The sequence below is a fragment of the Mus caroli genome, unplaced genomic scaffold, assembly GCF_978045245.1.
Source record: "Mus caroli unplaced genomic scaffold, Mus_caroli_1 scaffold_4, whole genome shotgun sequence".
Lineage (NCBI taxonomy): Eukaryota > Metazoa > Chordata > Mammalia > Rodentia > Muridae > Mus > Mus caroli.
Window position 1 is genome coordinate 65,264,516 of NW_028227259.1, and position 12,748 is coordinate 65,277,263.

The window sequence follows — 12,748 nt, forward strand, 5'->3', positions numbered from 1 at the left end:
CAAATAATAAGGAGGAGGAGGATGGAGAGAGCTAACATCTAACATTGATCTCTTTTTTCCCCATGCATGCACACACATGTGCCCACACATTCAAACTTACAGATGTATACACCCACAGAAACATATGCATATAAAACACACAGACAAAAAGACAGATAAAGATAACAAAGGACTTAACTGATCTGAACTGCTTTCTTGACTGCCAAGGTTTTACTAAAGTACTTTATTAATGTAACTAGTTGGCCATCAGAAAGTTTGCTTTAAGTTAAAGTTAATAAAAATACCTTTTTCCTTGGGGCTGTGGTGTTTCAATGCTTTATTCCCTTCCTCTTTCCCTTTGCACAGATTTATAGTACTCCACCTGTCTTCCCCAGTGGACAATAGCCACTTGGTTTCTTTTGTCAAGTCGTTAGAGGAAGCCTCTCTCAGTACCACTGCCTGCATTGTACTGTCACACCAGAAGGACAATCCACATCGGGTGGTTATTTTAGTGGTGCCTTCTAAGGAGTTAAGTCTGGTGTTGAAGAGCTTGCGCTCAGAAGGGTTTGGAGGACTTCCAGAATCATCTAGACAATTCCAAGTAAGAGAAGGAGAACAACTTCTTTTGAGGTTTACTGGAAACATATTTGGTTCAAGTGAGTATGAGGAAATATTCTTACCTATTCTACAGACTTTAAGCCACACATTTTAGTTGCAACACCCCAAACTTGTATTAGTAAAAAAAAATGACTTCCTTAGAATTTAGAGAAACATTCAGAGACTAATCCTTTTAGGCACTTTTCTCTGCACAGGGCTGTGTGTGTTTTTATGCAATGATTTCAGGTGATATTAGTTTGGGACTAGTCTTCTCTATGATTGCTTCCTGAGTTCAGGCTAACATCTCCTCTTCTTCATGACAACCTCTTAGCTTTCCACTCAGTAATATGAATGTGTTTCCACACAATAATAGTAATCACTGGATAAATATATCATGTGACAGATGGCTCCTCACTTATGATGACTTGATATAGAATCGTTGGATTTATGGTATACAAAAGTGGTACACATTCAAGGAGAAGAGGAACATTCTGAGGTTTGATCTTTATTCAGCTTAGTGGTTTCAGGAATGATTCTTTCTGTGATGTCACAGCTCCAAGTTGGCCATCTAGTCTTGAGGGGGAAAGAACCATTATCCTATGGTACATTGGGTTGCTAGGTCATGCTGTTAAGTATGTGAAGTACATTGTGTGTTTCTGACATATTTTTAAAGTTTTATGTTTTTATGAAAGTGATCCCACCCAGTAGCAACTGTTTGTTACTCTTATGATTGAATTATATTACCCTCCATTGTACCTAATACTGACTTCACAGAGTATATCATGGGTCATTGAACTTTCAAGAGATATAATTCGAAGTTTGGCATGTAATTCCTTATTATAAATCACATACACATGCATGTAATTTTACAGTTTTTTTGCTGTTTTGTTCTTTGAGATGGGGATTCTCTGGGTAACAAGTCTGTCCTGAATTGAATTTGTAGACCAGGCTTGCCTTGAACTCACAGAGATCCCCCTGCCTCTGCCTCCTGGGTACTGGGATTAAAGGAGTGGGCCACCATGCTTGGCCTTATTTTACATATCTTTAAGTATATTCTGCATTTGGAAAGTGGTTTGTGGTAAAGAAGAAGCTTAAGGACATTTGTTGTGGGTGATACACCCTGTAGACTTTCCATTCCCACATTTACCCAGTGTTACTTTTGTTCCATTTTAAATGGCATTAAAATGAGAAATTATTGACTTCTAGATTTGAGTTTCAGTCATAATCTCAGGAGAAAGTCTCCACAACAATGAAATTTGATGTGACAATGAGCATGTCTTCATTGCCTGATGTTCTCTGAGCCTGAGAGCTTACAGCTTCCAATGACTGCAGAGTAAATGAATGAGGAATTGGCATGCTGAAGAACAAGGATAGATGGTAGACCTGGAAAGGGTTAGGGATGAGGGAGTAATGAGAGGTAGGGAGTGAAAAAGGTGCATGAGAGTGAAGAAATAGATGAAAAGAATAAAAAAGAAGAGTAAGAGATAGTGAGAGAGTGAGAAAGAACTAAAATTCTTTGGTGGAATTGTTATCTGGACATTCTTTTTCACCAATGACTTCCTACTTCTATTTCCTTCTTCAAGTAAAGTAGAATGTCAAAAGTGTACATATAATGGTGAGGTAAGAGGGAGAATTAAGGGTAGATTTTATGGGGATTTCTGGATCAGGAATATTGCTATGCACTTGACTTGATGTAATACTCTCTGTCTATTTATAAATCAATATGCATATCATTTAATTGCTCATTTAGAAAATGACTCCAAGATTTATATGGTCTTTGTAGTTTCCATATTAAAGGAGATTTGAAGTCAGTCCTGGCCCTTAAAGGGATAAGTGAGATCAATTATTATCCAATATCTTTCAATCTAAAGTGTTTCTTCTACTTTTACATACAGCATCTCAGTCACTGGAGGAGAAGAGAAAGTAAGGGTGGGAAAGTTGTCTTCCTACTTATGTTTTGAAACAGAAACCACAGTGTAAACCCAAGGAAAGCTCTCTCTAGAGAGATAGTCAGAATCTAGATATACTCCTCCCAAATAAATACTACAAATGATTTTCTCATAATACCAAAGTGACAGGTATGCTTACCTACTGTTGTAAACAGGGCTGAGCTGCTGTCCTAATAGGAGGTAGACCTGTTGTCCTTACTGGAGCCCAGTATCATTCGGTAACTTAAGACAGCCTAAAGACTGGCATCATATATGCTGTGTTGTCTATGAGGACTGGAGATGATCTCATCTTTACTCCAGGAAACTGAGACAGGCCAGAGACAAGTGTCAGGATACTACTGGAAGTTTCTAGATCTAGAAGGAATATGAGTCTTACACAAAAGTTTATACATATCACTTCATCAGAACCTAAGCACTTCATAGAAGTAAGTTCAGATATTCTCTGCCTGCTGGACTTATCCCCATCTCGTCCCCATGTTTAATGTCTACTTCTTTATTTCCTTAATGATCACGTTCAAGGAAGTATTCCTCCTCCTCCTCCTCCTCCTCCTCCTCCTCCTCCTCCTCCTCCTCCTTCTTCTTCTTCTTCTCCTCCTCCTCCTCCTCCTCCTCCTCCTTCTTTTTAATGCCAGTCTTTATTTTTATTACCGTCTTATTTTATTTTCACAGATCTTCACCTTTTCTTTTGTATCCCTTGCCACAGATGAAACTTTCTATTTACTGACTTCATGCCTGTTTCTCTATCAAGATTCTCAGTGGAAGTGAGTAGTCTTGTTAGGTGAACCATGCAACAATGTACATAGGATGGTACAGGACAGAGAGCAGAAATTCCATGAGTAGAAATGAAAAGAAAAACCCTAGCACTGTACTAGTAATTGGGATAATTAAATGAATTAATGCTGAATAAATTCATTCATTAATTGTTGAATTTAGACAACTGTCCTTAAAAAATCCCAAAGTCCTTTGACCTAGAGATATGTCACACAAATGACTCTTCTGATAAAGGTTTATAATTCATAATCATTGGTGCTCATCCTGAGATGAAATCAAAGGAATGTTGGTTTATCTTGATCTTTATCATTTATTTGTCATTCTTCAGGACAGAGATAGGATGTGGTTTCATTATAATGCTGTTAGAGATGTCAATACAGCACTTATATATTTTGTTGCATGACCCTTTAGAACCTCTTTTAGGGCAAAGAAAATGCAGAAAGTGCTAACAATTTCTTAAAAATGGTTTTATGTAAATGATACCTTTGTCTTACTCCTCATGTTTAGAAACGCTCTGTTTAAGCCTGTGTGCGTTTAATAGGTTCTCAGTGTCTTATGTCCTCTGGCCTGAGGTAATGATTCTGCTTTGTCCATGGGTAGCATATTAAATTAATTATCCTTTTATCTACTCAGGAAAATATATCCACTATCATGCTTATTGTCATCTAGACACAAGGTAGAATAAGTTACTAAGGGAATATAATGCTTGCTAAAAAGGACACTGCAGAAAGCCAAATCAGGAAACATAAAGATGGGGAAGTGTTATAGTTTTAAACAATAATCACAGAATAGATATTAAGTAGAAGATTCCCTATCCATCTCAGGAAGTATGTCATAGGCATAGGCATTATGAGTTCATGGAAATTTTCTGTTGAGGATCATCAAAAGCTAAGAAAGCAAGACCACAAGGCACATCGAAAGATAGTGTGAGATGAATGGATCAGTCGAGCCATTGCAAAGACTGTGCTTGAGATTTCATTAAAGATGGGTGGTTCATACAGGTGTAACAAGAGTTAAGCTACACTATAACTCAGTAGGGAATAAACTGCAAGGAGAGGGTTGAAGTGAAGAGACCAGGTAAGGAGCTAGTTCGGGAAACTGAGCCATTTCTGTAAGGCCTTGACAGACCTTTGAGGTACAAGTTGCGGATAGCGGGTTAAAGTCCTAGAAATATGCAGAGCCACTGTTTCTCTCAGGATCCTTTGGTTCCTCATAGCTAGTACTTTTGCTTCCTCTTTGCTTTTTCTAGTGAAAGCACTCATTCATGTATGTGTACTTCCTTCCTATGATGTCAATAAAAGAGGCTTAACAATCATTTCTGAGAAAATATGTATTACTGTAAGAAACCTCTGGTTACTCACAAAATATAAATACTTTTTAAAAAGAAATGGCTAGTATTTGTGGAATAGCGATTGTCTTAATTCTCTTCTAGGTACTATGTGTCTTATATTTGAGACTGGGCAAACTTCTCCAAAGGTCAGCAAGCCAATGCTGTCCTTCTCACAGTTAGAAATAAGTCACTTTCAACTTCTCCTTTATATGTGTCAGAGAAGGAAGAAAAAAACAGTGTTATTTCTTTATACTTTTTAATCATTTGTTTCTTTTTATTGTAAAATGGTGACCCTCAAACTATAGTGTTCTATATTAGCAACAATATAAGGCCAACTTTAAAACATAGCATACCAAGCTATAGTTGAGACCATTGATATGTTACTGGTAAATCCTCAAGAATTGTATCCCTATTTTATTTACAGATGTAGCATTAGGGTTCCATTAGTTCCATTACATATACTACTAATGTTTAAAAGGAGTTGCTTGACAATGATAGGTTTACAAATTCTAGATCTGAATTTAACCAATGTAGGGTTATCTCCACAGCTTTGTATCCTGCATATTAATCATCACTTTTCAGTAACTGTAAATATGAAAGGGGAAATAATGTGTTTTAAGGGACAAAAAGGGATTTCTTCAGTGAAAGTCTACTGAGAGCAAAGTTGTGCCATTTCTTCTGATAGTTTTTGGGGTGCAAAACAGAGACCTAAAATGATGTTACTCAAAGGATCTGAAAACTTGAATTTAAAATTTAGGTGACATTTTAATCACTCAATAACATATTAAATAGCTAGTATAAACCCCTTTTAAGAACCCTCCCCAAATAAGTCATTCTTTCTTTAGAAATCTGCTTTGCTCAAGTAGCCAGATTGCCAAGATGCAATCTTACACAACGGAGTCTACTTGAGTCCTTTCTGCAACTGAGAACCATTCTCCTCCTGATTTTAACTGCAGTTTAGAAATTTACCAAAATACCTTTTAGCAGTCACAGAAGAGAAACAGCAATCTCTTCTACATCTTTCACTGAATCCTTCCCTCTGGGTGAAACAGAAAGTATTCATTGTGTGAGAGATAGCTAACTGTCTTCAGCTTTGTGAATTCCTGGAGAGTAGAACTTCAGTTTGAAGTTTCACTGCAAACCTAACTATTTTTGTTTGCATATAGATGCAGTATAGCAATAGAATCCAATTATTTCTTTTCCTTTGCTATTGCACTGTCATTTATTCAGCGTTTGATATATACCATGTCTGTGAACAATTATTTTATTCATATTATATCAGGTCTTTTAAAATGTAATTATGGCAAGCAAGTGATAAATCCCCGGCTTTAAACATGAGGAATAGCAGGGCCTCAAAAAATTTCAAGTGTGAACACTGGAGAGACATCCACCATACTGACAAATGGTGGAGGGTGAAGATGACTCTCGACTTTTACAGTCCAAACATACAAGCTCAGCTGCTCCATCAGAGCTTCCTAAGGCTCTGCTACTGGAAAACAGGCATACAGTGTCAGAGGAAGCAGTAATATCCTTTCTACTATTCAATAGGAGGCTCTACAAACCTACAGAGGTGAAATTCTTGTTCACAGAATTTTGTTATTTTCAACAAGGCTTATCTATGCCTTTGTTTTAAGAGCATCTACCACATTTCCTTAATAATTTCAACAAATCCAGTAACTGTTTCACTTGGAAGTTCTACAATAACACTGTCTTTTTCTATAATTGTGGGAATCTTTTATTTCTGTGCTTTTGACTAAGAAAACCATTAACCAGGCAGTGGTGATATACATCTTTAATAACACATTTAGGAGGCAGAGACAGGGGGATCCCTGTGAGTTCTAGGCAAACCTGGTCTACAGAGTAATTTCCAGGATGTCCAAGGCTACACAGGAAAACCTTGCCTCAAACAAACAAACAAGAAACAAAAAAGAAACTAAGAAAATCATGAGACTTATGTGGGGACTTATGTGCACATCAAGTATGTGCAGAGTGACTGAGATGTTGATTTATTAAACTACATTTAAACCATTTATTGTGTGTGTGTGTGTGTGTGTGTGTGTGTGTGTGTTTGTGCCAGTGAGTTTATGTGGAGATCAGAAGACAACTTGTAGGCATTTGTTCTCTCCTTCTACCATGTGAAATCTGGGGATTAAACTAAAATATTCAGGCTTGGTGGCTAATACCTTTACCTGCTCAGCCATCTAGGAGGCCCAGAAGTTGAATTTTTTTTAATGGTCTTGAATTTAATTTTAATTTCTACTTAAACAACCACATGTCACAGGAGAATGGAGCACTAGAATATCCTCTGTGAGGCCATGGCAGTGCACACTGTGGTAGGAACAGCACAGAGGAAGGGGAAAGATCATTCTTGGAGAGTGAAGCTAACTTTCTAAATACTGGAAAAATGAATATTTTCAAATGTTTTGTGTTAGAAAACCATGAACAGGAAGAATAAAAGGGAAAACTATTAGATGTGGAAGCTTGCAGAAAAAAACTTGGCCCCATGACAGAAGAGGAGTTCTAGTAATATATGGTAACTTGCTAAGGCTGTTAGGTTGTTATATGTTATATGTTCACAAGCAATGATAACACACAAGACACTTTAGCAATATTTGATAAATGATATGTCACGGAGATTTTAGAAAATTAAAGCAAACTAATTATCTTACTGGTGATAAGTGTATCTTCATTTTAGGCAATGGGAAGGATTATGAGAAAGACTACAAGCTCATTTTTCACCTGCAAAGAAAACCCAGGCTGGAACTCCACATCAAAGAGGTGGATGAATTTGGGAATTATAGCTGCCCTCATTATAAAGGTAGCATTACAGTTTACAAAGTACCCAGAGAGAAGATTGTCCCCAACTTGGATCAAACACTTCATGAAACTTTTTATCAGTTTCCAGTTTGCAAATTACCACTGAAATTGCCAAAGGTAAGTTAGTAGACTTTTTATGTAACAGCTTTTGTTGCCTCTTTGTAATTTCCAATTAACAATGAACTCTGCAAATAAATGAATGTAGGATAGAAAACACATTAATAAATTTGATAAAGAAGGGGTAGGTAGGATCAATTCTAGAGTGATAGAATATGTATCAGGGTTTCTGCTATTGTCAATGTTAGATTCTCTAACTAGAGCAATGTGCTTTGAGTTGTTCTTTATAGCATTTTGTTAAAGAATGTGTGCACAATGCCATTCATCTTTGGAGTCATGATCTGAGTTACTGAGACATCATTTATGAAAACACTGAATGCATTTCAGACTGCACTTGAAGGCCCAATCATTCTGAACATGGCAATAGCATCAAAATAATATCAGTAAAACAGTTTCCAGCATGTTTATCTTACAAGTTATTCATATCTACTAATCTGCCTCATGTCAGAAAATCACATTAAATTATTTTCTAGAAAAATCAAACACATAAAATATATACAATTTTTTATTATATAAGTAACTTTTTTCCATGTATGAGTATAGTTAACATATATTAATGATGGAAAATAATGCTGAAATATCATTATTACTGTCTTGCAAGAAAACATTTTTTACTTTTTTTTTTTTTTTTTTTTTTTTTTTTTTTTGGTTTTTCGAGACAGGGTTTCTCTGTATAGCCCTGGCTGTCCTGGAACTCACTTTGTAGACCAGGCTAGCCTCGAACTCAGAAATCCGCCTGCCTCTGCCTCCCGAGTGCTGGGATTAAAGGCGTGCGCCACCACGCCCGGCTCTCATTTTTTACTTTTAAAGAAAGCTAATTTTTTTTCTGTTTTTACCTTTTCTGTTTTCAACTTCAGCAACATGTTTTCCATATACAGATTTTGTATTTTTTTTTATGTGTCTCATGTAGTCTTCATAAATTCCTAGGTAACTGAGGATGACCTTGAACTACAAACCCCTTTGCTTAAATGCCAACTGTTAGGAGTTCAGGTGTGAACCATCGCAACTGCTTTTTGTACTGTCCATAATTAACAAACATAAATTGTACTTCTGAAAAGGAGTGTGATCTGTTGTGTGTTATTCTAAACCCTGAACTGCTGAAATAAAATGTAGTCAGAAACTATGTTGTCAAGAGTAGTGTCTACTATACACACATGGCTAGCTATAAAAGGGAAATCTTACATCACTAAAGATGTATTAATGAATCATAATTTGTTTATGATGATGAAATGATGCATTTGTAATATCTTTTTTGTTTGATCAGTTTAAATAATGTTATACAAATCAATTCTAATATGTATCTGAAATTCTATTTCTGTGGAATAACACTTTCCTAGATGCATGTAACCTAATGGAGTATGTAAAACACACACATAAAACTGCATTATAAGGTTAGACCTGATTAGATAGATAATGGTGAAATAATGCATTAATAGTTGTTCAGAGGTTGAAAATAGCATCTCCGGAAGCTAAAACCAGTAGATATTTCGTGTTGATTACATTACTCTCTTTTTCTGTTCATGGGAATGTAACCATTAGACTTGAAGAGAAATCCGACCTACAGCAAGAAAATGGAATGCATTTTATTGGGGTGAGAGATTTAAATACCTTAGCAGAAATTCACATTTCAATTAAGGCCATTAACATAACGTCCAAAACACAAAAATCTTGTTAAGTGCTTTTACATGCATTGTGTCATTAAATCCTCATAGAAGCCCGTGATGCAATGCCATTGTTCTTATGTTCCCGGGAGTGAAGACAGAGCAGGTCCAGTCATGTTGTCGAGGATTGTAGGGCTAAGTGCAGATGAGGGAATCCCACACAGAGAATTTGTTCCCAGGGTGGATGTTCAGCAACCTCTGCATGGTTGCCTCCTAAGCAGATAAAACTTCGATTCTTAGCCCAGTAAACAGAAGAGATGTGCAGGTATCTAGATTCTCTCTAGAAGTTGTAAATATGGGGAAAAAAAAAAACTTAGAGAAATGACTGGAAAAAGTTAGCGAACAGCACACCCATGGACACCAGCCAAATGAAAGCAGCCTCAGTGCAGAGGAGCAAGCGCTGAGCCTTGGGAGCCTTTGCCTGATGGTTTGAAGGAGGTACTGGGGTTCTGAGTGGGGTTCTGAGCACATGCTGTTCAACAATGGATGGCAAAAATCTGAGCTATGTTCAGGACAGTACAGTCATCTAAAGGAGCATCCACTCCCATTTGTGCATCTGCACTCTTTTCTCTATATTTATTCATGATTTCCTTTCACCCACTATATGTGTGTGTGTGTGTGTCTGTGTGTGTGTGTCTGTGTGTGTGGGTCTCTGGGTGTGTATCTTATGAAAAGCTTCAGAAGTTGGTTCTCCTCATTCTCTACCAAGCAGCAACTCTAGCTCTTATTTTGATGTTAATGGACACCATAATTGTACTTATGTTGTCTGGGATGTAACTGAGTGATAGAGCACGTGTTTATCATGTGTGAGGTTCTGGGTTCACTCACCAACTGCAGTAACCAAGATATACGTATATTTATTAGGTAAATTTTTTATATCTATATAACATGGAATGTTCGAGCTGTTATAATTAGCATAGGCATCACCTCACACATTAACTATTTCAATTGCCTTAAAGGAAAAATTTGAATGGGCTTCTGTAGATGCTTCTCTGACATTCAAGTCTCTGCTCACATGTTATTTGCTCTTCTTATCCCTCCATGTACTAGCCATTGTTTAGCCTATAACCCTCTTTGGGTTTATTTTGTTGTATTTAGATCTAGTCTGTCCTAGCCATGTCCTACCTTAAATGATGAGCCTAGTGCAGACTAGGCACTAAGTATGTCTGACTACATGTGGAGGGTGCTTCATATCCACCTCCAATCAGCTTCCCTGAGACTCACCACTCTGGGCTGAATGGGGCACTGGGATGTTCTCAGACTAATATTTTAGCCTGCAAGTCCTTTCCTGTCAGGCTGAGGAGTTGATCAGGTAAATATATAACGACTTGGATACTCTCTAGGCTGCTTAGTTGAGCACATTTTTTTCCCCCAGAAAGCCGAGTTGCTGTTCTACAGCTTTGGTGTGATTAGGAGGCAAATCAGAGTGCAGTAGATCTTCCTAGCAGAAAGGCCTGAGAGTTTATTTCCATGGTATCAGACAATTGGAAGAGAGATCTTATACACAGGGAAAGGAACTTCATGTTAAAAAAGCACATGACATAGACTCAACCTTCCTTTATCTGTATTTCCTCTGTGGCCTGTATGGTTCATGAAATAAGTAGGTAAATTAGCCAAGCTAGCTAACTTAGGAGTTTATACAGATTTCCTCTGTGAAAGTTTATATCTGATCACCATAATCATGTCCTGAGCTATTTTTCTGCTTTAACTCGGACACACACTCTTCACTAATCTGCCTGTGCCTGTTTGCCACTTCTTGTGTTTCTGCCTCAGTGTGACATCTCCCAGGAAGCTGTCCCAACTTTCCTCTCTATTTCAACCTCAGTGTTCCTGACATGCACAGCCACGGATTGTGCACTTCATCTGCTGTTGTAGCTACCACACTCCATTACAATGCCTTGCTTACTGTTTCTCAACAGATGATTTTAAATACTTTTCAACCCCACTGTTTTTATTACCTTCTGTGGAAATTATTTTGACAATTTATTGAGGGATTACCAATCCCTAAGAAATACTAATACAGATATATTGCATATCTGCTTATGTATTTTGTATGTATGTGTGTGTTTAAATAGGTGAACATTAAAATCTTTTCTAAAATGCTTATATATATATACATATATATATCCATATTACACACACACACACACACACACACACACACACACACACATATATATATATATATATATATATATATATATATATATATACTACACACACACATACATTCACATAACATTTATACCATTTATAATTCTTTCTTTCATTCTTCCTATTATCCTGGTCTACCTCCTTCTTCTTCCTCAAGTGTCTTTTTCTTCTTTCCACATAGTTCTCTGGTGCTTACACCATTAGAGAAAATGATACGGACTCTACTCTAGCAGCTGTTAACAGTATTAGCTCTTTGGGAAGGGACTGGGCCTCATGGGTATCATACCCCTGTATCCATCGTAGAAAGCCAGATAACCCATTCTCAAGCAGGTATTCATAGCTTTTGCTCATGCCTATGACAGTAATGTCAAATCTGTACGGCAGAATCAAATCTGTACTCTTTCCCATCCTCTGTCTCTTAAGTTTTTTTTTTTTTTTTTGACTTCTCACAATTGACAATAGAGATGAACATGTTTTTCTCCTCAACATTGCCGTAAAGTGCCTGATAGAAACACAATTTCAGAAAGTGTTTTATGAATAACTAGATTAATGAGGTCATTTCCGCAAGTCTTAAAAGTATTCAACCTTGAAACTTATCATCTTGAAACTACACCATCACTTTAAAGATAGAACATCTTAAATGTCTGCTGCTTTTTGTAGACAAATTGACTATCAATATGCCATCTGTACTTTCCTTTCTTCCCAGATGGGTTTGTACAGGACTTTCCAGATTCACACTCTTGGCCATAACTTTTACACAAAACTTTTGCAAGTAAGTTCACAGGGCTGAGAAAGAATTTGTGGCTGCGGAAGTGTTTTTCCTCTTTTACAACCAGTGAATACCTAAATGGGAATTGAAACCATGACCTTTGTTTTGTGAGAACAGACTTCTCCACAAAGTTTAGAATTAAAAGCACCAGAGCTCAGCTAAGCAGAATTAAAATGTTTCACTTGCCAGGAAATAGAAGTACCCACAGAAAGCAAATAGTAAATACTTTTCACAAAATAAATGTTGTGGCTTAATTTTCATAAGTACAAGAAGTTAAAAATGTTAAGCACCACTTAGAACAGTTTGAACACCTTCTCCTCTGACATGATCCTAGTTTAAAACATATTAACATTTAACTTTTACAACAAACAAATCTACCCAAGTATGTTGGGAAGGTCTAGAGAGCTAGGTGATCATTACAGGGTTACAGATTGAATATATTTTTAAACCATGAGTTCAATACTTTGAGAATATTTGAATAAGCATCTCAAAGACACAGAGTATCATTAAGCAGTCACTATATGCTCTGTGTGTGTATAGTCACATACATTTGCATACAAGCAATCACAAGGTAAAATGCTAATGTACAGTGTGGTTCCTTAAA

At 36.8% G+C, this 12,748-nt stretch overlaps 1 protein-coding gene across 1 annotated transcript in view; it reads left to right on the forward strand.

Annotated features, from left to right (window-relative positions):
* Dthd1 (death domain containing 1) overlaps positions 1-12,748 on the forward strand; it is a 79,550-nt gene that overhangs the window by 31,758 nt on the left and 35,044 nt on the right. The window contains exons 7-8 of the mRNA XM_021163991.3: positions 346-635; positions 7,322-7,560. Of these exons, the coding sequence (XP_021019650.2) occupies positions 346-635; positions 7,322-7,560 (529 nt within the window). The remainder of the gene's footprint in view (positions 1-345; positions 636-7,321; positions 7,561-12,748) is intronic.